The 27039-nt window shown below is 41.5% G+C and overlaps 1 protein-coding gene across 2 annotated transcripts in view; it reads right to left on the bottom strand.

Annotated features, from left to right (window-relative positions):
- Nucleotides 1-4576: 4576 nt before the first annotated feature.
- The window catches only part of LOC138351863 (methyltransferase-like protein 27), a 402846-nt gene continuing 380383 nt past the window's right edge, over nucleotides 4577-27039 (bottom strand). For both annotated transcript variants that reach the window (XM_069303868.1, XM_069303869.1), the window contains one exon: nucleotides 4577-5522. In XM_069303868.1, coding sequence (XP_069159969.1) covers nucleotides 5445-5522 — 78 coding nt within the window. In that variant the 3' untranslated portion in view covers nucleotides 4577-5444. The remainder of the gene's footprint in view (nucleotides 5523-27039) is intronic.

Genomic DNA, 27039 nt, shown 5'->3' with positions numbered 1-27039 from the left:
ATAGGTCCATTAAAAACTGAGACAGGTCAAATAACAGATAGTGATGAAGAGATGAGTAGTATTTTTAATAAATATTTTGTATCTGTATTTACTAAAGAGGAACTTAACAATATGCCTTCAGCCGAACAAGTCTATGTGGGTGGGGACGAGGACAGGTTGACGAGTTTAACAGTTACCAGGGAGGATGTTCTTAAACAAATAGTAAAACTCAAACCAAACAAATCCCCAGGGCCGGATGAAGTGTTTGCTAGGGTGCTTAAAGAATGCAAAGAGGAGCTTTGTGACCCACTGTCAACCATATTTAATAAATCAATAGAGTCAGGCAGAGTGCCAGAGTTTTGGAAAGTTGCTAATGTGATACCAGTTTTTAAGAAAGGAGATAGATCACTTGCGTCTAACTATCGACCAATTAGCCTAACGTCTATTGTGGGAAAGTTACTCGAATCTATAATAGCAAATAAAATTCGTCTTCATCTTGAAAAACATAAATTAATAATTGAGTCGCAACATGGTTTTATAAATGGCCGTTCATGTTTAACAAATTTGTTATCTTTTTATTCTAGCATTGTTGAGGCAGTTGATAGTGGTAAGGATTGCGATGTTGTATACCTTGACTTTAGCAAAGCTTTTGATACAGTGCCACATGAAAGACTGATTAAAAAAATAGAGTCTCATGGTATTGGGGGTGCTATATTAAGCTGGATTAGGGCATGGCTATACCAAAGGAAACAGAGAGTTAGTATAAATGGAATCAAGTCAGAGTGGGAAAATGTTGTAAGTGGAGTGCCTCAAGGCTCTGTCCTGGGACCTCTGTTGTTTATAATATATATAAATGATTTAGATTCAGGTTTGAGTAGCAACATTTGCAAATTTGCCGATGATACGAAAATCGGTAGGGAAATTAATTCGGAGGAGGACTCACTATCACTTCAAGTTGATCTAGATAGGGTTTTGAAATGGTCAAAGGATTGGCAGATGCAGTTTAATGCTGATAAATGTAAAGTTCTGAGGTTAGGTAATGATGATAGAGTTACAAGATACGAGCTAGATGGTGTTGTGATTGCGAAGTCGGATTGCGAAAGGGATCTGGGAGTTATGATTAGTAAGAATTTAAAACAAAAGGATCAATGCATAAATGTTCGTAATAAGGCAAATCGGACACTTGGATTTATTAATCGCAGCGTTAGTAACAAGACACCTGGTGTGGTTCTCAAGCTATATCTTGCTCTAGTTAGGCCCCATTTAGATTATGCAGTTCAGTTTTGGTCGCCATATTATAGAATGGATATAAATTCACTTGAACGTGTCCAGCGTAGGATGACTAAGTTAATTCCCCAAATTAGAAATCTTTCATATGAAGAAAGATTAACAAAGCTTAAGTTGCATTCACTGGAAAGGCGAAGAGTTAGGGGTGACATGATAGAGGTTTACAAGTGGATGAATGGACATAACCGGGGGGATATTAATAGGGTATTAAAAGTATCAACACAGGACAGAACACGAAACAATGGATATAAATTGGATAAGTTTAGATTTAGGAAAGACTTGGGTAAATACTGGTTCAGTAACAGGGTTGTTGATTTGTGGAACCAATTGCCGCGTAACATTGTGGAGGTGGGGTCCCTCGATTGTTTCAAGCACGGGTTGGACAAGTATATGAGTGGGATTGGGTGGTTATAGAATAGGAGCTGCCTCGTATGGGCCAATAGGCCTTCTGCAGTTACCTTTGTTCTTATGTTCTTATGTTCTTATGTAACTGCTAAACTCGTCAACCTGTCCTCGTCCCCACCCACATAGACTTGTTCGGCTGAAGGCATATTGTTAAGTTCCTCCCTAGTAAATACAGATACAAAATATTTATTAAAAATACTACTCATCTCTTCATCACTATCTGTTATTTGACCTGTCTCAGTTTTTAATGGACCTATCCTTTCCCTAGTCTTAGCACGATATAACTGAAAAAACCCTTTAGGATTTGTCTTTGCTTGCCCTGCTATGCGAACTTCATAGTTTCTTTTTGCTTTCCTTATCTCTTTTTTAACATTTCTAACCAGTTGTACGAATTCCTGTTCTAAAGTGACCTCCCCATTTTTAATCCTTTTGTACCAAGCTCTCTTTTTACCTATAAGGTTCTTCAAATTCTTTGTTATCCACTTTGGGTCATTAGTATACGATCTATTCAATTTGTATGGTATACTACGTTCCTGTGCTTTGTTTAGAATATTCTTAAATAAGTTATATATTGAATCCACATCGAAATCCCCATTTAAGCCACCTATCGCTGGGTTCATGTCTCGCTCCAAGACCGGCCCACACCCCATACCCAAGCCTTTCCAATCAATTTGACCCAAAAAATTTCTTAGGCTATTAAAATCAGCTTTTCGAAAATCTGGCACTTTAACAGAATTTTCTCCTACTGGTCTATTCCATTCTATGCTAAATCTGATTTCTTTGTGATCACTGCTCCCTAGCTCACTCCCTATTTCGAACGCCTGAATCATGGATGGTTGCAAACGTGACCCCTGGGATTCCGGGGGTCACGATCCCTGCGGCCTGGTATCTGACCTGGCCACTAACAACGTGGTGACAGTTCTGGTATAGTTGGATATAGATCACATCCACCACCTATCGACCAGTTAGTTAAATGTCCGTAGTGGGGAAGTTGCTTGAACCAATAACTGAAAACAGTATTGAGGTTTGTTTTGAGGAACACTGATAAGGGAATCACAGCATGTGTTCACCAGGGGTCAGTCTTGGTTAACATGGCTGATCTCTTTATTTTCATGCTTATTATAAATGACTGATAATTAAAGTATATATAATACTGTAAAGCCTACCTCATGAGTTATAAACTAGTACCATAGTAAGGGAAGGGAAGTATTAAAGTGGATAACGAAGAGTCACCCCTATCATGTCACCCCTAACGAAGAGTTAGGGGTGACATGATAGAGGTTTACAAGTGGATGAATGGACATAACCGGGGGGATATTAATAGGGTATTAAAAGTATCAACACAGGACAGAACACGAAACAATGGATATAAATTGGATAAGTTTAGATTTAGGAAAGACTTGGGTAAATACTGGTTCAGTAACAGGGTTGTTGATTTGTGGAACCAATTGCCGCGTAACATTGTGGAGGTGGGGTCCCTCGATTGTTTCAAGCACGGGTTGGACAAGTATATGAGTGGGATTGGGTGGTTATAGAATAGGAGCTGCCTCGTATGGGCCAATAGGCCTTCTGCAGTTACCTTTGTTCTTATGTTCTTATGTTCTTATAAGGGAATGTTTATTGCATATTTAGCAAAAGGGTCAATATAAATGGAAAAAAGAATTTGTATAAAATATTATCATTAGAACGCCCAAGGGATCTCTCAAGTGAACTTTTCTCTTCATTATCTATATCAACGATTTCAGTGTTGGGATTACTGACGACATCAGTAAATTTCCAGATAATTAGAAAATAGGCAATATCTTAAATTTTATTGAGAGTGCATTGCTTCAAAATGACAAAGTGACTCTTGCAGTTGCTAAAAGTCAGTAACTGCAATTTAAAGCAAACAAATACAGAGCTCTTAACGTAGGAAATAAAAATAGAAGCACTATATTAATTCAATAATGTTAACATCGCGAGTTAATTTTATGACAGTGATCACGGCGCTTTTGTTATTGGAACTCTTGGACCAATCATATAGTGCTTAAGTACTCGATATATAGCAAAATTATGCTGGGATTCTTCAGACTTATCTCATCCATGATAGACACTACTTGAATTATCTAACCCATGATAGGCACTACTAGGATTATCTCATCCATGATAGGCACTACTTGAATTATCTAACCCATGATAGGCACTACTTGAATTATCTAACCCATGATAGGCACTACTAGGATTATCTCATCCATGATAGGCACTACTTGAATTATCTAACCCATGATAGGCACTACTTGAATTATCTAACCCATGATAGGCACTACTAGGATTATCTCATCCATGATAGGCACTACTAGGATTATCTCACCCATGATAGGCACTACTTGGATTATCTCACCCATGTTAGGCACTACTTGGATTATCTCACCCATTATAAGCACTACTAGGATTATCTCATCCATGTTAGGCACTACTAGGATTATCTCACCCATGATAGGCACTACTTGGATTATCTCACCCATGAAAGGCACTACTTGGATTATCTCACCCATTATAAGCACTACTAGGATTATCTCACCCATGATAGGCACTACTTGGATTATCTCACCTATGATAGGCACTACTAGGATTATCTCACCCATGTTAGGCACTACTTGGATTATCTCACCCATTATAAGCACTACTAGGATTATCTCATCCATGTAGTCCATCCTAGCACTACTAGGATTATCTCACCCATGATAGGCACTACTTGGATTATCTCACCCATGATAGGCACTACTTGGATTATCTCACCCATTATAAGCACTACTAGGATTATCTCATCCATGTTAGGCACTACTAGGATTTTCTCATCCATGATAGGCACTACTTGGATTATCTCACCCATGTTAGGCACTACTAGGATTATCTCACCCATGTTAGGCACTACTAGGATTATCTCACCCATGTTAGGAACTACTAGGATTATCTCACCCATGTTAGGCACTACTAGGATTATCTCACCCATGTTAGGCACTACTTGGATTATCTCACCCATGTTAGGCACTACTAGGATTATCTCACCCATGTTAGGCACTACTAGGATTATCTCACCCATGTTAGGCACTACTAGGATTATGCCATTCAATTTAGGGCATCACGGTACAAGATGGACAAAATTTCAATTAAAGGAGTTGAACGAAAAAGTTACTTTTTCTTTCAACTTATAATTTTATCAACTTTTATTAACATTCTTTCAACTAATAATATAATATTCCTTATGATAATAAAAATAAGGATCATCTTATAATAAGATAATCCCGAGCAGAACAAATTTCCCACACTAATAAAGAATACAGAAACCATTTACATTTGTTAGTAAGAAGATCAAGGAGTGACAACAGTGAAGTATTCAAGTGGTTGATGAGCTACAAATGTGATATTTATAGTGTAAATAATATAAAGGTAAACCAGAATGTAAAACAATGGGGTTTTAATTTAACTTAACAAAGTTTTCATTTAGGAAGTTTGCCAAATAGTATATCAGCGGTATGCTCGTTGGACAGCTTCCAGCGTAATCTGGATCAATTTTTGACAGTTTGCTTAGGTGTAAACGGTAACTGTAGTATTATTGTTTTCTTTGTTTTTTGAAGGAGAAATTGATGGTTGAGGTGAGCATATCTTGGGTGATGGTGAGAGTAGACGTCACAGCTGCTGGCTGTGACGTCACCATCACCTCACCATCTCACCATCACCTTGTCACATCCTAGGTGATGGTAAGATTATACGTAGCAGCTGCTGGCAGGAACCTAGTCTCTCACAATGCGATAGATGAACACAACTGCATCATTCTCATTGTAATAGTTTGGCACCACCGTCCTTACTTCCTGTTGAATACCAAAACACAAACGTTTACCTTTTGAGAGTAAATGATATACGAACATTACACTGGTAAAAAAATTAAATTGGATAGAGGTACAGTGTTATGGGAAAACATATTACAGAACAATAGTTAGAATATTCTATTGTACAGATAAACATTGTCACTCTTATATAGATTTTACACCAAAATAAGTGTAGTCGACCAATGATGAGTCAGAAGCCACCGCCTCGTACTTGGACCTTGATAAAAATAGTTGATATCAATTGGTTGATAATGGTTCACTTTCAAAATGGAAAGCGCTCTATAGAATTATAATAGTTTTATTGAATTAATTTTATTCAACAAAATTTCAAATAAATGTAAATGGATGAACTAAATAGTAGAAGATTTATCTTGATGAAATTTGCATGGATTAATGTATGCGAAGATATATATGCATACCAGAAGGGGGTTTACTTCGACCGCAGCACAAGGTATAAATTCAGCCCCCCCCCCCCCCCCCCGAAAAAAAATCTACCACTTATTCATGCCTGAGCCACTTCATGGGTGGCTTAATCTTCATCAATCAGATGGAGTCATCTTTCTCCATCACATTCACTCCAAATATCCATCTTTGCTGCCGACCTAAGCTCCTATGGTCCAGGACCCACCTACACCATGTTGCTCAGGGTCAAGGTTCACCTCCCGGAGAACCTCGTTCTCTCCACCGCCGAGATTTTAGCACAAATCTCCTCTTCCACCGTCTCACTGGCTGACATCCTGGAGACAAGAGAGGGTGTTCACCTGCTCTTCTCCAAGGGTTTGGACCTTGAGAAGATACTCACCACCACCGCCACGACGGCCCTGCAAGACGCTGGCATCACCCTCGCACCACCACTACGCTACCTGGCGGACAGGACCATTTTTGCCAGGAATTTCAGAATAAGGATCACCGACCGCGACGACGACGACATCCTCGCCATCATTAACAACCAGAACCCGACGCAGACTTCGGTAGCAGTCAAGACCATATCCAATACCAAAGTCAACCGCATAGCAACACTGAAGGTGACCTTCACCACGGCCATCACATCGACACACGCCACGGACAAAGGAGTGCAGGAATCACATACTACCCACCCAAGTGATCAAGGAATACTTCACGGAACTCCGGCAGTGCTTCAAGTGCTCCAGTACTCCCACTACACCAGCAAGTGCATCGAGCGAGCACAGAGATGCAGCCTCTGCGCCTAGGAGTACCACTATATGAACTGCACGTCCTCCCACAGACACTGCCTGCTCTGCAATGGCCCACATTCGGTGATCTCACCTGACTGTCTCGTCTGGCATGAGGAAATCCAGAAAATGACAGACACCGCTTCCTCCACCACCAAACCTCGTTTAGCAAACCCAATCCCGTCGTAATTCCCGGTCTTACCCAGAAATTACGTAATTCCCTCGTTATGTGGCCGCGTACTTTCCAAGGAAGACAGATAGCATAACTCCATAATCCACAACAACTACTGGGAGTACAAGGGCAGGGAAACAGGACGCCTCGACCACCTCTGTAACTATAGGTTATGGTATTTCCTTCTTCAGAACATAGAAGAAGAAAATTTGACCAGACTCCCAACTTCTGGGAAATGAGATAAGGAAACCAATCCCTTAGTAACACCCGGACATCTCCCCCTAGACCGGCCGACTGTGCACAGCCCCGCCGACTCCTGTGAAACTCAACTGTGATCGACGTGTGTACCCCATCAATTCACCAATCTGACGAGCCTTATGGTCTTGGATTGGATTGGTGCGTTCACGGGTCTGGGGTTGAGGGGATGGGGAATGGAGTTCTGGGAAATAGGGTATACCCAAATCTTCAGTATGATCTTCAGTTCTTGAGAACATTGAAAACAGCTCCATGAGAGAATTCTATATAACACCTTGAGAACATTGTATACATCACCTTGAGAACATTGTATACAGCACCTTGAGAACATTGTATACAGCACCTTGAGAACATGTATACAGCACCTTGAGAACATTGTATACAGCAACTTGAAAACATTGTATACAGCACATTGAGAATATTGTACACAGTACTTTCAGAACATTGTATACAGTTCCTGAGAACATTGTATACAGCACAAAGAGAACAATGAATGCCACACCTTGAGAACATTGAATACAGCACCTTGAGAACATTATATACAACCTTCTTGAGAACATTGTGTATATATTTTTTTTTAGATATATACAAGAGTTGTTACATTCTTGTACAGCCTGTCTATGTCCTACGAACATAGTACGCGTAGCGTTTCGGGCAGGTCCCTGGAATACGATCCCCGCCGCGAAGAATCGTTTTTACAACCAGGTACCCATTTTACTGTTGAGTTAAACAGAGGCTACAGTTAAGGATTTACGCCCAGTAAATCCTCCCCGGCCTGGATACGAACCCATGACAAAGCGCTCGCGGAACGCCAGGCGAGTATCTTACCACTAGACCACGGGGACTGGTCAGATCATCTTGAGAACATTGTATACAGCACCTTGAGAACATTGTATAAAGCATCTTGAGAACATTGAAAACAGCACCTTAAGAACTTTGTATTCGCCACCTTGAGAACACTGTATACAGCACCTTGAGAACACTGTATACAGCACCTTGAGAACACTGTATACAGCACCTTGAGAATATTGTATACATCACCTTGAGAACATTGTATACAGCACCTTGAGAACATTGTATGCAACACCTTGAGATCACAGTATACTGCACCTCGAAATCCTTGTATACAACACCCTTGAGATCATACAGCACTTTTATAACACTGTTGATAACAAAATTAGGATTTTTAGGAACATAGCAATTCCTCATATATATTTCGTTTGTTCTTAATTTATAAGTGGTACTGTCTATATTGTCATGATATGATATAGTTGGTTTATACCTTCGATGAAGTTTATGTAATATAATTTTTTTGTGATTAACGAAATATATAGTATATAATGATAACATAAACTCGCACCGAGTTTATACAATTGATTTTTCACGGTTCCTGAAAAACCACTTCCATTGAATTTTCAGGCAACTCTGTGTGCAGAAGCCCTGGTAGACATGGACACATGCTAACATAGTTCCAGTCTACACAAGTGGCAGCAGGAAAACCCACTTAATTACAGACCTGTATCACTGACAAGTGTAATAATTAATATACTGGAAAATATTATTAAAACCATATGGGTAGAACACCTGGATAAAAATGATATAATAACAGACAGTATGGTTACCATCTGGAAAATCCTGCATGTGTAACGAATTTCCATAGTTTCTATGATAGGGCCACAGAGAATTTACAGGAATGGTTAGGATGAATGCATTTATCTGGACCTAAAAATGGCTTTCGACAGAATCCCACAAAAGAGTTGTTATGTAAACTGGAAAATACTGGAGAACCTGCTGCTTGGGTGACAGCCTCTCCTCCATATCAACCTACCCTGGCTTTGCGCTCTGGAGATACCATTCCAGACCGACAACCAGAGTGCAACCCCCCATAGACTCCTATGACTGATGGATGCCTACATCTGGAGGAGTGACATGGAGACATCTTATCTGACTAGAGAAATGTCAAGAGTGAAGTACCACAGGGTTCAATTCTAGCAGGAGTAATGTTCATTGTCTACATAAACGATGTTTATGTAGTTCGGCTGAGGTGTCTGCACGATTTCCTTTTTGCCGACGACGCAGCAGTCACTGCCCACTCAGCCGAAGATCTCCAACGGCTCATGACCCGCTTCAGCGAGGCCTGTCAGGCTTTCGGATTCATCATCAGACGGAAGAAAACACAGGTCATGGGACAAGGAGTGGACTCCCCACCTGACATCGGCATCTCCGATTACAAACTGGAAGTCGTTCACGACTTGGTGTACCTGGGTTCCACAATCTCTGACTCTCTCGCTCTTGATACGGAGCTAAACAAACGCATTGGTAAGGCATCTACTACCATGTCCAGACTGACAAAGAGAGTGTGGGCCAACAATAAGCTGATAAATATATTTCTATAATGAGTATAGAAAGATCTAAGTTTACAGAGCCTGCGTCCTGAACACTCTCCTATATGGCAGTGAGTCTTAGACACTTTGTGCCCGTCAGGAAGGACAGCTGAATACCTACCACATGCGCTGCCACCAACACATCTTAGACATCACCTGACAGGACAAGGTGACAAACAACAACGTCCTGGGGAGAGCTACAATCACCAGTAAGTACACAATGCTGAAGCTTAGACGAATGCACATGCTTGGGCACGTTGTGCAAATGGGCGACGGCAGGACCTTCAAGGATCTCCTGTATGGAGAGCTGATGCAGGGAAAGCGTCCAACAGGTAAACCCCAGCTGGGGTACAAAGACGTATGCAAAAGGGACCTGAAAGCCATGGACCTCGATCTTGCTACGTGGGAAACACTGGCCGAAGACCGTTAAGCCTGGGGGCTGTCTGTTCAGGAAGATCTCTCCAAGTTCGAGGAGTCACTTGCCAAGAAATCGGAGGCAAAGAGACAGAGCAGGATAGCCGGTAGCCAGGAAGACAGACCAGAATCGGACTTCTCTTGTGCTCAGTGTGGGGTGGACTGCCATTCTCGGATTGGCCTCTTCAGGCACATCAGATGCTGCACCAGGATTGATAACCAGAGCTCAACTCCATAGTCTCCCGAGACAGAAGGATTCCTACTACTACATAAACGACCTATCAGCAGGAATATGGAATCATTTGAACATGTTTGTTGATGATGCTAAAATACTAGGGAAGGTAACAAACTTAGATGATTATATTGGTCTTCAAGAAGACCTGGATGAAATTAGTGCATAGATTACCACTTTGCAAATGGAATGTAATGTGATAAATGCCATGCCAAATCATGGAATATGGAGTAGGAGAAAATAGATCACACACAACCTACAAATTACGTTAAAATGCTTTAAAAAAAATCATAATTTTCTAAAAAAAAAAAAAGATATCCAGGGGGTGTTTCTAGAAGGAAAACTATCATCTAAGAACCACATAAAGAGCAGTGTGTGCGGAGCCTATGATATGCATTCCAATTTCAGAATTTTTTTTAAATGCATGAGTGGTGAAATACTAAAGACGTTGTTCACGACCTTTGTGAGAGCAAAGTTATGCAGTGAGTATGATTATGAATATGCAGTGGTTGTATGGTGCCCATATCTTAAGAATCACATCAACAAACTGGAAAAGGTGTAGAGATTGTCAACTAAATGTGCAGCAAGTATATTAAGACAAATATAATTGCCCCAAATTGTCAGAATGTTCATGACTGGCAATTCGATGTGTCTGTTAATTCCATATAAATTATAACCATAGAATTTCCCATCCCAGAGGTTCTACACTAATCCTATATGCGCTAATAAAGATAACATTTCTTCCCAAGGATACAGGATCACGCCAATAGAGTAACCTGCACAGATGTTGGTTCATTTGACAAGAGAGGAAAAGCATTTAGTTCCGAGAAGCGCGTAGCTCTACGAAGAAGTGCATAACTCTAGAAAAGTCAGGAGCTACGAGGAAAATTAAAGCCATTAAATATGCCAAAACTAGAAAACAGAAGAAAAAGAGGTGATATAATTATTGCAAACAAAATTGCAACGGGAATAAAACAAAATTGATAAGGAAGAATTTCTGAAACCTGAAACATCAAGAACAAGAGGTCTCAGGCTAATTAAACAAAGCTGCCGATGAAATATAAGAAAATTAACTTTCACAAACAAGTTAAGTGAGAAGGTGGTGTTAGAACAAGTTAAGTGAGAAGGTGCTGTTATAACAAGTTAATTGAGAAGGTGCTGTTGGAACAAGCTAAATGAGAAAGTGCTGTTAGAACAAGTTAAGTTAGAAGGTGCTGTTAGAACAAGTTAAGTTAGAAGGTGCTGTTAGAACAAGTTAAGTTAGAAGGTGCTGTTAGAACAAGTTAAGTAAGAAGGTGCTGTTAGAACAAGTTAAGTTAGAAGTTGCTGTTAGAACAAGTTAAGTGAGAAGGTGCTGTTAGAACAAGTTAAGTGAGAAGGTGCTGTTAGAACAAGTTAAGTGAGAAGGTGCTGTTAGAACAAGTTAAGTTAGAAGGTGCTGTTAGAACAAGTTAAGTGAGAAGTTGCTGTTAGAACAAGTTAAGTGAGAAGTTGCTGTTAGAACAAGTTAAGTGAGAAGGTGCTGTTAGAACAAGTTAAGTGAGAAGTTGCTGTTAGAACAAGTTAAGTGAGAAGGTGCTGTTAGAACAAGTTAAGTGAGAAGGTGCTGTTAGAACAAGTTAAGTGAGAAGTTGCTGTTAGAACAAGTTAAGTGAGAAGGTGCTGTTAGAACAAGTTAAGTTAGAAGGTGCTGTTAGAACAAGTTAAGTTAGAAGGTGCTGTTAGAACAAGTTAAGTAAGAAGTTGCTGTTAGAACAAGTTAAGTGAGAAGGTGCTGTTAGAACAAGTTAAGTGAGAAGGTGCTGTTAGAACAAATCAAGTGAGAAGTTGCTGTTAGAACAAGTTAAGTGAGAAAGTGCTGTTAGAACAAGTCAAGTGAGAAATGTGGTGGAGGCCAAAACCGTCATTACTTTCAAAGCGTTATACGACAAAGATTGCTGGGAAGACGGGACACCACGAGCTTAGCTCTCATCCTGTAACTACACTTAGATAATTACACTTAGGTAATTACTAGATTTAATTTATAATTAAATTAATGAAACGAATAGTAATTTACCCAAAAATAAATGTCAAATATTCAGCTATTTTAAGTGTATAACTCCTTTTGAGACATTTTTTTTTTTAATGTTAAATCATATAAGTGACTTACTACTGCTCTCCCTCTCTCATGCTCTCCCGCTCTCATGCTCTCCCTGTCTCATGTTCTCCCTCTTTCATGATCTCCCTCTCTCATGCTCTCCCTCTTGCATGATCTTTCTCTCTCATGCTCTCCCTCTCTCATGCTCTCCCTCTTTGATGATCTCCCTCTCATGCTCTCCCTCCCTCATGCTCTCCCTCTCTCATGCTCTTTCTCTCTTTCATGCTCTCCCTCTCTCATGCTCCTCTTCTCTCATGCTCCCCCTCTCTCCTGCTCCCTCTCCCTCATGCTCCCCCTCCCTCATGCTCCCTCTCCCTCATGCTCCCCCTCCCTCATGCTCCCCCTTCCACATGCTCTCCCTCTCTCATGCTCTCCCTCTCTCATGCCCCCCTCTCTCATGCTCCCCCTCACTCATGCTCTCCCTCTCTCATGCTCTCCCCTCTCTCATGCTCCCCCTCTCTCATGCTCCTCCCTCTCCCATGCTCCCCCTCTCTCATGCTCTCCCTCTTTCATGCTCTCCCTCTTTCATGCTCTTCTTCTCTAATGCTCTCCCTCTCTCATGCTCTCTGTTACGACCCTGGGTTCCTTAGATGGAAACCATAGGTCAAATTGAGCTCTAAATAATTACTTTACAATATTTGATAGGAGTGCTGATGCGCTTTTGTTACGATCTTCCTTGCCAGACGTAAGACGAATCTTGTTTCTCACAGAGCATTCAGACTCTGAGCTTGTTGATTATTAAATAGTGAATTAGTTATCAGCTATTCTTAGAACTAGTAAAGTAATGAGTAACGAAGGCCAGTGAAGATTTGTATTGTTTGTAGCTGCATGATCAGTTATGTTATCTTCCCGGCAACAACAACAACAACTTGGGAGCTTGGAGACTGGACGCTCTGGCGTGCGCTCTTCTCTGGTCTGGCTGGCTTGTGGCAACATCTTCCTTGTGTGGCTCTGTCTCCATTCTCCTCCTCCTTCTCCCCTTCCCTTACCTTAGTCTACCGTTTATCGGTAAGTTAAGTATATCCCTGTGTAACCGTGCTACTAGCTAGGCGTGTGTATTAATTATTAAGTAGTGTGTAGTATAAGCCAGTGTTTTGGGCATCCGTAAGTGTTTGTGTTGTGACTAGGGTACCAGGTGGGGCTTAACTACCCCAAGCTGCTTCAAGCCTTTGAGTTCTTTTCAAGTAGACTTTACCCTAGCTTGTCCTAATTGGAGAACCTTGTATCCTGCCTATGTGGACCAAGGCCTTTAACGTAAGATAGTGTGGTAAAGTAGTTATTGTTATTATAGTAATGTATATGGGGGTTGTTTGAGGGTTTAATAGATAAGTTAGTTTTTGAGGTGTATCCATTACTCATGTTGTAGTGGTGTAGATGATTGTATTCTTGACAACAGGTCTGTTTCTAAAACCTCCCTTCCCCCTCCAAGGGTGGAGGGAGGTATTTGATAGTCTAAGAGTACGACTTAGTCAAATTAGAAATGCTTTACAAATCAAGGGACCTCGAATGTAGAATGACCTACCCAATTATGTTAAAGACTGTACCTCTCCCAACCAGTTTAAGATAAAAACTAAGTACTACCTAATTAACTCAATGTAACCTACCTCACCCCCAAAATGTCAACCCATGTCTTCTATTTTAAACAATGCTGTTTTGTTGACCAAATTGTATTTTTGTTTTTTTCTGCCATGTTTCCACCACCCCCCTTTTTCCATTCTTTTCTTATTTTTTCTCAACACAATATATACTTTAATCTCAATTAGTATTAAGTTTTAGTCGTAGTGTTTTTCCTGCCCGAAACGCTTTGCGTAATAGTGGCTTTAGGCATTGTATGTACTAGCTCTATCTATAAATCCATCAACTTTTGTATCTTATCTTGTATGTATGTACCTTACCTGAATAAAAATTTATTTATCATTTATTATTATTTATTACCTTGAAGCATTAACAGGAACTTATGTTCCTTGGGGGGCCGGGCCTATCTACCCCACTGTTCTTGATACATCTTGATTCAAGCTGTTGGCCCTTCTCATTAATACTCTATATCCCCCATAACAAGTAAGCAAATTCATAACAAGTGGTTGGCCTGACCGGGAGGAACGTTTTCATTGTAAACAATTTAATTTTTGAGTGCCAAAACTAAAATTCTTGCTTTTCGAAGAACGGTTGTGTGGTAGCCTAGAGTCTTTCTCAACTAGGAAAGGATACATCTTGGACTGACTGGACACCCAGCTGGATCACTTCACGATTGAGGTGAGTGTAGTCTTGTGATAGGGGCCGTGGTTTTTTTTTTCCAATTTCTATTTTTTTATTTTTCTTTAGCTAAGAGATAAAATAATTAGTGATGGAGGCTATGTTGCAGGAACTGGCCAAGGCACCTTCAGTAGTGGAGATTAAGAAGCTTAGCAAAGCTAACCTAGTATTGTTAGGCAAGGAATTAGGCCTCGACTTAAATAAAACTAATAAAAAGTGTGTCATAACCAATTAAATTTTACAGAATTGCATAGACCAGGGCCTATTGGCAAGTGATACTATTTTATGCCAGGCCAGTCCAGCTGAAAGTGTAGCTAGTAGGAATATGGAGTTAGAATTACAACTAGCCCAGTTAAAACTGGCAGAGCAAAAGGCTGGAATAGCAGAACAAGAGGCAAAAATTGTTAGAGCAAAATGCTAATGTGGAAGAGCATAGACTTAAAAATGAGGCGGAAAGAATTAGAGCAGATACCGCTGTATTACCACCTGTCGGGGACTCGAACCCCAGGCATTATGATAAAAAGCATAACCTGCCTGAATTTTCCGAGTCAGACCCTGAAAGATTTTTCAATCATTTTCAGAGACTAGCCATGTCCATGAACTGGCCAAAAGAAGAGTGGGTGAAAATCTTACAGGGACGGCTCAGGGATAAAGCCCAAGATATTTTTATAAACATGCCTGACTGTGAGTGTTTTGATTATAGTAAAGTCAGGGAACGGATTTTGAGGGCATAAGAAATTACGCCTAAAGCTCACCGCCAAGCTTATTGCAACCTTAGGCCTACTCACAACCAACCTCTCACTGAATTTGCTAATGACCAAATACGATTGTTTGAAAAATAGAATCGCTCAGCTAAGCCGAAACATACGAGGCACTTAAAAATTTTGTTTTAGCAGAGAACTTTATAGATAATATGCCAGAGCCTGTAGCATGGTACATCAGAGGAAGGACAGAGGTAGATTCTAATATTATGGATTTGGCCAAGATGGCAGAGAACTACCAGTTGGCGGGCAAAAGGCCCAATAAAAATAATAATAGCCCACATAGTAACAAAACTTATACCCACAGCCAGTCCAGACCAGCCCATTCTAACCCTATAACTAATGCACCTTCTGTTTCAGACATAACTAACCCTGTTAAATTGTTCTGCCTCACGCCACATAAGCATGAACCAAAGGGAAATCCTGTTAGTAATGTATCTTCTCCCCGACGAGTCCGTGGTCACTGTAAATGTGCAAACCACATTACTAGCCGTTGTTGGCAACTGCACCTGGAGAAAAGACCCAATGCTCTGGTTGTGACACAGGGCTTGAGGCCTTCTGAAGGGTTAGGGAGTAAGACCTCCAACCCACAGTGGTGGGACCTGCTTACCCCATTCGTGTCGAAGGGGAGACTTTTGTCTGAGGGTTCTTCCTGGAAGGACGTGGTGATCTTCCGAGACACTGATGCCATCCAGACTTTAATCTTGGAGAGTGCGTTGCAAGGTACCAACACTTTCGACATTGGAGAGGTAGGACTGGTCAAGGGTGTCACTAGTGATACTCAAGCAGTACCCCTCCATAAGGTTACCCTGGAATCTGATTTCCACAAGGGTGTTTGTACAGTCGGAGTCACTTCATACCTACCTTTCCCTAATGTTGATGTAATATTGGTAATGATTTAGCAGGAGATAAGGTAGGGGACTCCAGACTGCCTATTATGTTGCCTACCCCTAAGGTTTCCCTGGATCTACCCGCAGCGGAGGATAATGTTGTGTACCCTGCGTGTGCGGTGACCAGGTCTATGGAACTTAAATGTAAGGGCAGCTCTGTGATTGCCAAGGTGGTAAACCCTGAGGACACGAGGAACTTTCCGAGTGGTGAAAGCTAAGTGGACCTTGCGGACACGTTCATGGCCCGACTCGACGACAAGGCAGAGGACATTGTGGAGAGCCTATCATCGCCTCCTAACGAGAAAAGTGAGGAGGTGGAGGAGAACACTGTTGAGCCTCAGCCATTGGCATCTGACCAAGGCATGGACGCCTCCTTGAGTGATTTACAGAAAGCTGATCCCAGTCTTGCAGAATCTCATGATGTAGCTCTCTCTAAGGAGGAGATTGTAGATGCACCAACTGGGTACTATTACAATGATCAGATTTTGAGGAGAAAATGGAGACCACATAGTTCTCCCTTGTCATATGAGTGGGAGATAGTCCACCAGGTTATGTTGCCTACCTGCTATAGAGAGAGAGTTTTGGCAGCTGCTCATGATGATCCTATGGGGGGGACATCAAGGTATTAATATCACCCATCACAAAATCTTTAAATACTTCTTTTGGTTCAAGCTGAAAAGCTATGTGGCAAAATTTTGTAATGCATATATTCCTTGTCAGCTTGTTGGGAAACCAAACCAGACACCATCTAAAGCTCCTCTAAGGCCTATTGTTTTGCCGGAAAAACCATTTTTTCATGTGGTAATGGACTGTGTTGGTCGATTACCTAAAACTAAGTAATAATAAAAATAATATTTTACTTAGGAACAGTACATACATAGTTGCAGCATTACAGTACAAACATTCTGTTAGATTTAAAGATAGAGGTAGTTTATACAATACCTAAAGCCACTAGTACGCATAGCATTTCGGGCAAGAAGAGGTGGAGAAAAAACACTTAGACTAAAGCTTAATAGTAATTAAGCTTAAAGTATAAATTGTGTTGAATGAAAAAAAAATAATAAAAGATAAAAAAAGGGGGGAACATGGTAGAAAATAGTCAATATACAAGTTGGTCAAAATATAGCAGGCGATGAGTCACAATAACGTGGCTGAAGTAGGTTGACCAGACCACACACTAACCTCGTCGTCCCTTCAACTTCTAGTGTGTGGTCTGGTCAACATACTCCTCAACATATAGCATTTTTTTTTTAAATAGTAAGACATGGGTTGACATTTAGAAGTAAGGTAGGTTACATGGAGTTAATTAGGTAGTACTTAGTTTTCATCTTAAACTGATCGAGAGAGGTACAATCTTTGACATAATTGGGAAGGTCATTCCACATTCTGGGTCCCTTGATTTGTAGAGCATTCCTAGTTTGATTAAGTCTAACTCTTGGAATATCAAATAGGTATTTGTTTTTGGTGTGGTGCACATGAGTTCTGTTACTACCTTCTAGGAAGCGTTGAAGGTCGGGATTGACATTACAATTCAGAGTTTTAAATATATAGAGTACACAAGAGAGGATGTGCAGTGACTTAATATCTAACATATTCAGAGATTTGAGTAAGGGTACCGAGTGCTGTCTGGGGCCAGAGTTAGATATTGTTCTAATAGTTCTAATAAATCTTCTAACAATGCTCTAATCTAAGTCTGGTAATATTTACCTAATCACGATGATGTGTATCACAACCCATTACCCTGAGGATTTTGCTGTAAGGAACATCTGAGCAAAGACTGTTGTTGCTCGTATGTTGCAATTTTTTTTTACTTTTGGACTGCCTCGGGTCGTGCAAACTGACAATGGTACTAATTTTAAGTCTGATATTTTTTAGAAATTCTGTAAGGACCATAGAATAACTCATAAGGTTTCCAGCCCATACCATCCACAGAGTCAGGGGGTAATTGAGCAGTTCCATCAAACTCTTAAGCAGATGCTGTAGACATCGTGCGAGAATTCCTACACATTCTGGGATGAGAACCTGCCTTATGTTTTGTTTGCTGCTCGAGAGGGGTTACAAAGTTCACTGGGTTGTTCTCCTTTTGAGTTAGTCTTTGGCCATGAGGTTCGTGGACCCTTGCAAATGTTACAGGCGAATCTGTTGGGGGAACATAACGTTGACCGAAGGTTCGGCTTTCTTTGCGCAACACCACCAGAGACTCAAGGACTGCAAGGCGGCTGCACTAAAGTATCTTGAGAAGCCCAAGAAAATATGAAAGAACGACACGATGCTAAGGCTAAGTTGCGGGTATTTCAGCCTGGTGACCCTGTCCTGGTATTAAAGCCTCGACTAGAGAACAATATGTCTAACAAGTACGAAGGCCCCTATATTGTGACAGAAAAGGCTGGGGACCTCATTGACAAAGTGAGGCACTCTGACAAGCGTAACCAGGTGATGCTCTTACACTTGAACCGGCTGAAGAAGTTCCAGGGCTCCAGGCCCGTCGCACTAACTAATGTTTCCTTTTCCAGTGAGGGAGGGGATGATTGTTCTGGGGACCCAACTAATCTCATTCTCAATAATTCTATTTCTGTGAATACTGTGGAGGAGGGACTGTCCCATTTGCAGATGGCCCAACGTGAAGAAGTGCAGTCGTTGCTTGATGAATTCTCCAGTCTGTTCGGGAGGTCCCGACCCAGACTGATGCCATCTACCATGATGTCAAGTTGACGGACTACACTCCCATTCGCCTTCAACCCTATCGGATGAGTCCAGAAAAGAAGGCCATCGTATGGAAAAAGGTCGACTTCCTGCTCCAGCATGGCCTCATCCGGTCGAGCCAAGGCTCTTGGTGCTTGCCCTGCCTTTTGGTCCCCAAACCAGAGGGCTCCTGGCGATTATGCACCGACTATCGGCAGCTCAACAAGGTGACCATTGTGGATGCCTATCCGCTGCCCCTCCTCGAAGACTGCATCGACGAGATCAGAAACGCCACGTACGTCTCGAAATTTGAACTCTCAAGGGGTTATTATCAGATCCCGCTCACCGAACGTGCCAAGCAACAAACTGCGTTCGTAATACCCGATGGTGTCTTCGAGTATCAAGTGATACCGTTCGGCTTGCGTAATGCCCCTGCCACGTTCCTGAGGCTAATTAACTCTCTGCTCGCTAATGTTCCAAATTGTCGGGCGTAATTAGATGACATTGTGCTCTTTGATAGTAATTGGACTGACCACATAACTAGGTTATGCCAATTGTTCCCAGTTCTGAAAAGTGCAAATTTAACTCTAAATGAAAAAAAGGTGTTATTTTGGCCAAGGCATAGTGACGTACCTCGGTTACGAAGTAGGCCAAGGAAAAGTGTTACCTCGGCAAGATAAAATCAGTGCCATTCTGGAGTATCCAGTGCTCCGGTCTAAAAAAGACGTTCAAAGGTTTATCGATATGTGTGCGTACTACCGACGCTTTGTCAGAACTTTTCCAGTGTCGCCACTCCTCTCACAGACTTGTTGCGGAAGGCCGTTAAATTTTAGTGGTCAACAGACTGTGCCGAGGCGTTTAAAAATTTGAAATTGATCCTTGCTTCTGCCCCAGTGCTCGCTAATCCAAGGTTCGACCGACCGTTTAAAATTCAAATTTTAAAATTCAATCTTATATATATTAACGATCTGCCTAATGTCTCTAATATTCATAAACCTATATTGTTTGCTGACGATACTACCTTTATCTATTCAGACCTCAACCCACATACACTAAATAATGTTGTGAATAATGAATTAAAAAAAGTCCACTTATGGATGTCAACTAACAAACTAACATTAAACATAGAAAAGACTTACTTCACCTTATTTGGAAGCAAATTATCAAATGCAATTCAGCTACAGATAGACAACATTAACATCAGTAATAAAAATGAGGGCAAGTTTCTTGGCCTATTCCAAGACAAGAGACTCAACTTCAGCACCCACATTCAACACATAAATAAGAATATCACTAAGACAGTTGGTATACTCTCTAAAATAAGATATTATGTTCCTAACTCTGCTTTCCTCTCAATATATTATGCACTAATCTATCCCTATCTTAATTATGGTATCTGTGCATGGGGTCTACCACTGCGAATCACCTTAAGCCCATCATCACCCAGCAAAAATCTGCTATCCGAATAATAACCAACTCAGCTTTCAGACAACACTCAACTCCCTTGTTTAAATCCCTAAACTTGCTAAATATTAACTCCCTCCACACATTCTCTTGTGTCAACTACATTTACAAAACCCTGTTCTTAAATGCAAACCATGCTCTGAAACTCTCCCTGGACAGATGTAATAGGACCCATTATCACCACACCAGAAATAAATATCTCTTTGATATCCCCAGGGTCAAACTTAATCTGTGTGAACACTCTATGCAAATTATGGGACCTAGTCTATGGAACTCACTCCCTAGTGAATTGAAAAGCTGTCAAACTTTTGCCTTATTTAAAAGCAAAACCAAAAAGTGCCTAATTTCATCTTCTTAGTTTCCTACACTGAGCTTTAAATTTGCTCTGTACCTAGTGTTACCCAATCTCCTAATATTTATGTATTTAACTCAAACAACCTTATCATTGTGTTCATTGCTGTCTTCTTTTATGTGCTAGCCATATGTATTGTGCCTACCAGTTTTTGTCAACTACCATTCACGCTGTCATTGCAATCAATCTGAGCTACCTATGTGTTTTAATATACCTACAATTTTCTCTCATCTTTTTTTTTCTTGCCTTGTAACTATTATCATTTTTTTATAAATTTTGCAAGTATTTACCTACTTAAAATTTTCTTAGATTAAGGACCTGCCCGAAACGCTGCGCGTACTAGTGGCTTTACATGATTGTAATTACCATATTAAGTATCCTCACAATCCCAATGTACCTTCTTGTATATGCATAAATAAATAAATAAATAAATAAATAAATAAATAAATAAATAAATAAATAAATTCACATTGACGCGTCTGACTCGGGTGCTGGTGCAAACTGGGGATGATCAAGTGGACCACCCAGTATACTATTACTTTGTGAAATTTGACAAGGCGCAACGCAATTATTCAGTGGTAGAAAAAGAAGCGTTGGCGCTAGTGATAACATGTAAAAAATTTGAAGTATATCTAGCAACTAATATAGTGGAAGTGTACACGGACCAGAACCCACTGGGTTTATACACCAGATGAAGGCGAAAATAAAAATGCATCCTCAGGTGGGCATTGTACCTACAGCACTTCAATCTTTCCATTACCCACGTACCGGGCCGGCGCAACGTGATAGCCGATGCGCGGTCCCGGTTACCTGAGTAACATTCAGCTGAGCTACAGGAAGCCACATACAACCTGCCATGTTTTAGTTGATTTTTGTTTAGGTTCTCCTGTGATTTTAAATATTCCGTGTCAAAATTCATTTACTTCCCCATTTTTTTTTTTTTTTGTATGTGCTCTTTCTTTCAGAAAATTTATTTTTGTGTGCTTTTTCTTGCCGAAATTTTTTTGTTTTTGGTTGATTTTCTTTTATTACATAGATTTTTCTTTTTATTCTCTGTATGCTCTTACAAAAAAAATATGACTACTATTCTAGTAGCCACATTTTTTATTCTTTGAAGGGGGGAGGAGTGTTACGACCCTGGGTTCCTTAGTTGGAAACCAGAGGTCAAATTGACCTCTAAATAATTACTTTACATTATTTGATAGGTGTGCTGATGCGCTTTTGCTTCAATCTTCCTTGCCAGACATAAGACGAATCTTGTTTCTCACAGAGCATTCAGACTCTGAGCTTGTTGATTATTTAATAGGGAATTAGTTATCAGCAATTCTTAGAACTAGTAAATTAATGAGTAACGAAAACCTGTGAAGACTTGTATTGTTTGCAGCTGCATGATCAGTTAGGTTATCTACTGGCAACAACAACAACTTGGTAGCTCGGAGACTGGACGCTCCGGCGTGCTCTCTTCTTTGGTTTGGCTGGCTTGTGGCAACATCTTCCTTGTGTGGCTCTGTCTCCATTCTCCTCTTCCTTCTCCCCTTCCCTTACCTTAGTCTACCGTTTATCGCTAAGTTAAGTATAACCCTGAGTAACTGTGCTACAATCTAGGCGTGTGTATTAATTATTAAGTAGTGTGTAGTATAAGCCAGTGTTTTGGGCATCCGTAAGTGTTTGTGTTGTGACTAGGGTTCCAGGTGGGGCTTAACTACCCCAAGTTGCTTCAAGCCTTCGAGTTCTTTTCAAGTAGACTTTACCCTAGCTTGTCCTAATTGGAGAACCTTGTATCCTGCCTATGTGGACCAAGGCTTTTAACGTAAGATAGTGTGGTAAAGTAGTTATTGTTATTATAGTAATGTATATGGGGGTTGTTTGAGAGTTTAATAGACAAGTTAGTTTTTGAGGTGTAGCCATTACTCCTGTTGTAGTGGTGTAGATGATTGTATCCTTGACAACAGATCTGTTTCTAAAACCTTGAAGCATTAACAGGAACCTATGTTTCTTGGGGGGCCGGGCCTATCTACCCCACTGTTCATGATACATCTTGATTCTTGATGTTGGCCTTCTCATTAATACTCCATACCCACATAACAAGTAAGCAATTTCTTAACACTCTCCCACTCCTAAGCTCCCCCTCTCTCCTGCTCTCCCTCTCTCATGCTCTCCCTCTCTCATTCTCTCCCTCTCTCATGCTCCCACTCTCTCATGCTCTCCCTCTCTCATGCTCCCACTCTCTCATGCTCTCCCTCTCTCTCATGCTCTCCCTCTCTCATGCTCCCCCTTCTCTCATGACCTCCCTCTCTCATGCTCTCCCGCTCTCATACTCCCCCTCTCTCATGCTTCCCATCTCTCATGCTCTCTCTCTCTCATGCTCCCCCTCTCCCATGCTCTCATGCTCCCCCTCTCTCATACTCCCCCTCTCTCATGCTCTCCCTCTCTCCTGCTCTCCCTCTCCCTCTCTCATTTTCGGTCATATTTAATAATATATATATATATTCTGACGATAATCTCCTTCAAGAGATTGAGCCTGCTCTTCCCTCCAAAGTTCGTCGATACATACATCTATATAAAACTAGTATGGATGAGATATCCAACAACGACAACAACATCTCCAAGGTTTGCCAGAGAGCAAAACGTATGCAGCCAGGAACACCTGCTCCTCCTCGAACCACCAAACTACCTGTCTTGTCGCCTGCTCCTTGCTGATTGGCTGCGGGTCTAGCTGCAACTGCACTCTACCCACCATACTACTTGATGTCTGGGGCCACCACGACCTCAGTCTTCAGAATATCCCGTGCTTTCGACAAGTTAACACGTCTCGTTGGTAGACTAAGCCCCAGGCTTACGTGTACTAAGAGAAGTGATAGCTTGAAGCCAATATTCCGGCACCTATTTACTTTGTTTGCCACACACTTGTTATTTGCTCACTTGTCTTAGCGTAACTTTTCATTTTGCCATTTGATTATTCTTATTACTTTGATTGATTTTATTATACGAATTTGTATGTCCATTTTATTCATGTTTTGCTTTCTTTAACGTAATTAAATTTCATTGTTAAAATTTACTTGTGTTTTGTGTGTCTTCTCCTTACCTTACCACAGACGAAGTTCCAGATTTTCTATTTTTTTTTTCTATATGTGACGAGGCCATACCCCTAGCTTTTGAACAGCCGAACACCAACGCATTACCGTCACATATTATATGGGGGCCTGTCCTAGGAGCTTCACTCAGGTATTGGTGCCAAGTGGTAATTTATGGTAAGCGTATTTAACTTTGTTAACGTAGCTTTTACTATTTTTCATATTCAATTTCATTTTTTTATATGGTGTGGTGTATTGTGCATTACGAGAGTAACATATGGTGAAGGTGAGACAACTTTGGATTACGTGGTGACTGTAGGCCGCAGTCTTACTCTTAATTGGTCATCTCTCCCTCCGTCTTATTACTCGTGTTTACCATCTTTGTCCCTTGGATATTTCTCATTTTTGACAGATCATCATATTGGTATCCTGGTACTGTGGTCTGGCCCGGGTCAAGAGCACCCAATCTTCTGCAATCTGACTGTAGGAGGACAAAGAGGGCCATAGTTCCTCTAGCTCGAACTTTAGTTGCTGAATTGGGACCTCAGCAGCAGTTCTCGTCACCAGTTGACACCTCGCACCCCTACACGTCAGTCAGAGATGATGATACATACAACGGTAGGGAATTAGCTTACTTTTTCAGAGCACAAAAGTTCGCTAATTCTGTAAGTATCATATTAATTTCGGTAGGAAAAACTTGCTTTATGTCCTATAGAGACTCGGCAAGGTATGCCTACATCCTTGGACTACCAATTTTACTTTTGAGGCAATTAACTGTTTCATTTGTTTTCGAAACTCTGTTTCATTTGTTAGTAGGATTTTCTTGCCCTTATCCTCTTACATGAGTACCGGGTACAAGATTTCCTGCGCTCTTGATTTAAATTAATCATTTAACACCTTGTACTTAACTTTAATTGTTAAAGATACCACAGGATAGGTACCAGTTGCCACGTTGTCCTGTTTCTGACATTCACTATAACGGTATATTCGTTGTACATTTATTTTGCTAACTTCACAATGTTTCGTCTCCAAGCTTTCCGTGCAGATCCAGCAGGTGAAATAGGGACTTTAAGTCGTGCCAAGAGAACTGAATTACAAACTCTTGCACATGAGTATCAACTAGAAGTTCCCTACCAAGCCAACAAAAATGACCTACACAACCTGTTGCTGGATCATTTCTTAGAGCAAGGTAAGATAGACTCTGAAACTCATGAAACTTACTATATTGCAGATAAAACTGACTTGGCAACGATGAAACTCAAACTAGAGCTGGCCAAGATTGAACGTGAGCAGCAAAAAGAAGCGGCTGCCATACGAAGGGAAGAACAAGAACGTGAGGCTGCCTTGAGGAAGGAAGAACACGAACGTGAAATCGCCCTCAAGGAACGTGAACTCGCCCTCCAGGAACGTGAGGTTGCCATGCTCCAGGAGCGGGAACGCGTACAGCTTGAAACACTCCAGGAGCGGGAACGCGTACAGCTTGAAACAAAACGACGAGAGTTGGAGATGCAACGTGAACATGACAAGCAACAAGCGACTCTGGCTCTAGAGTGTCGTCAACGAGAATACACGATGAAAACTTCACACCTCGCTCAACGCCAGCAAGCTACTGCCAATCTTCCCGTCAGTTTTAATATATCACATGCAAGTAAGTTAATGCCATCCTTTGTAGAAGCAGAAGTTGATGTGTTTTTCACCACCTTTGAAACCCTTGCTAATCAACTCAGTTGGCCTGTCGACCAATGGGCCACACTTCTCAGAGTCCATCTTACAGGTAGAGCTGCAGTCACACTCAGTACTTTGGCGTCTGAGAATGACTACCAGACTCTGAAACAAGCAGTGTTGGACGCCTACCTCCTCTCTACAGAAAGTTGTAGAAGGAAATTCCGTGACCACCTGAAGGCAAGTACCACTACCTTCCTCGAGTTTGCTAACACAAAACGGAGGTATTTCATGAAATGGCTGGAAGCAGCACATGTCTCTACTTTTACAGAACTCGTCAACCTGATGCTAGTTGAAGAATTCTTGAGGCGTGTGCCGCCTCCTGTCCGTCTCTACTTAGCAGATAAAGATGAAACCGACTACCTGAAGTGTGCTAAGTCGGCTGACACTTACAGCCTCATCCACCGGCTGACACCCGAACCATCCTCCAGTAAGAAGTCGTGGTACAGTTACGAGAAAGTGAGCACCGATCAAGCTGGCTCGCAATTGTACTGCAAGTATTGTAGACTCTATGGACATACCATAGACAAGTGTGGTAAGTCTCAAAACAAGAGAACCACTGACCCACAAAAACCCAAACCAACTCCTCCTAAGTCCGGTAAGCCTGTGATGAATGTTGGTGTTAATGATCTTTCTCTTTTCAGTAACCACCTGTAAACTGGAACTGTCTCTGCCAACGGTTCAAATCCGGAGGGACGTTTCAAATTGAAGATCTTGAGGGACACAGCGGCTCTTCAATCGATCATCTTGAAGTCGGCTGTGCCCAACATCGCCTACACCGGAGAAACTGTCTTCATCACTGACCTCACTGCTACCACTCCATACCCTCTCGCCAGAGTCCACCTTGATTGCCCCTACGTGAACGGAGAAGTCCAAGTCGCCGTCAGGGAAAAGCCTTTTCCCATGCCTGGAGTGCAACTTCTCCTAGGCAACGACTTGGCAGAAGACCTGCAACCGACCATCCAGATCGTCATGGACAAACCCCAGGTGTGTAACTCTGTGCCAAGTAACCCTATTCTAGCGTATGTTCCAGCATAGGTTCAAGAGAGTGATGAAGTTTCTCCTCCGGTTCTCGTGACCACCCGTGCACAAGCCGCACGTCCACAGCCAGCTGACTCTACTGCTACCGCTGTCCCTCAAGACCCTCAGAAACTACCCCCGAATCTGACCAAGTTGGAGTTCCGTAAGTTGCAGAGGGAAGATCTTACTTTAACACCATTGTTTTTCCAGGCTGAGACTCAACCCGACAGTATTCCTGGGTTCTTCCTAGAGAACGACTTGCTCTACCACAGATATAGACCCAGTAAACTGAAGGAGGAAGACGATTGGGCCAACATCGAACAACTTGTGATTCCTACCAGCCTGCGGCCCACTATTCTACACCTGGCCCACGGAGCACTCTCCCACTACGGCTTCAACAAGACTTACCATGGAATTCGTCAAGACTACTACTGGCCAGGTATGGTAAATAGCGTCAAACAGTACGTAAAACAGTGTCATACATGTCAGATGGC

The sequence above is a fragment of the Procambarus clarkii genome, chromosome 51, assembly GCF_040958095.1.
Source record: "Procambarus clarkii isolate CNS0578487 chromosome 51, FALCON_Pclarkii_2.0, whole genome shotgun sequence".
In the NCBI taxonomy this organism is placed as follows: domain Eukaryota; kingdom Metazoa; phylum Arthropoda; class Malacostraca; order Decapoda; family Cambaridae; genus Procambarus; species Procambarus clarkii.
The sequence above is the reverse complement of the archived record's forward strand: the minus strand, read 5'-3'. Positions and strand labels throughout refer to the sequence as shown.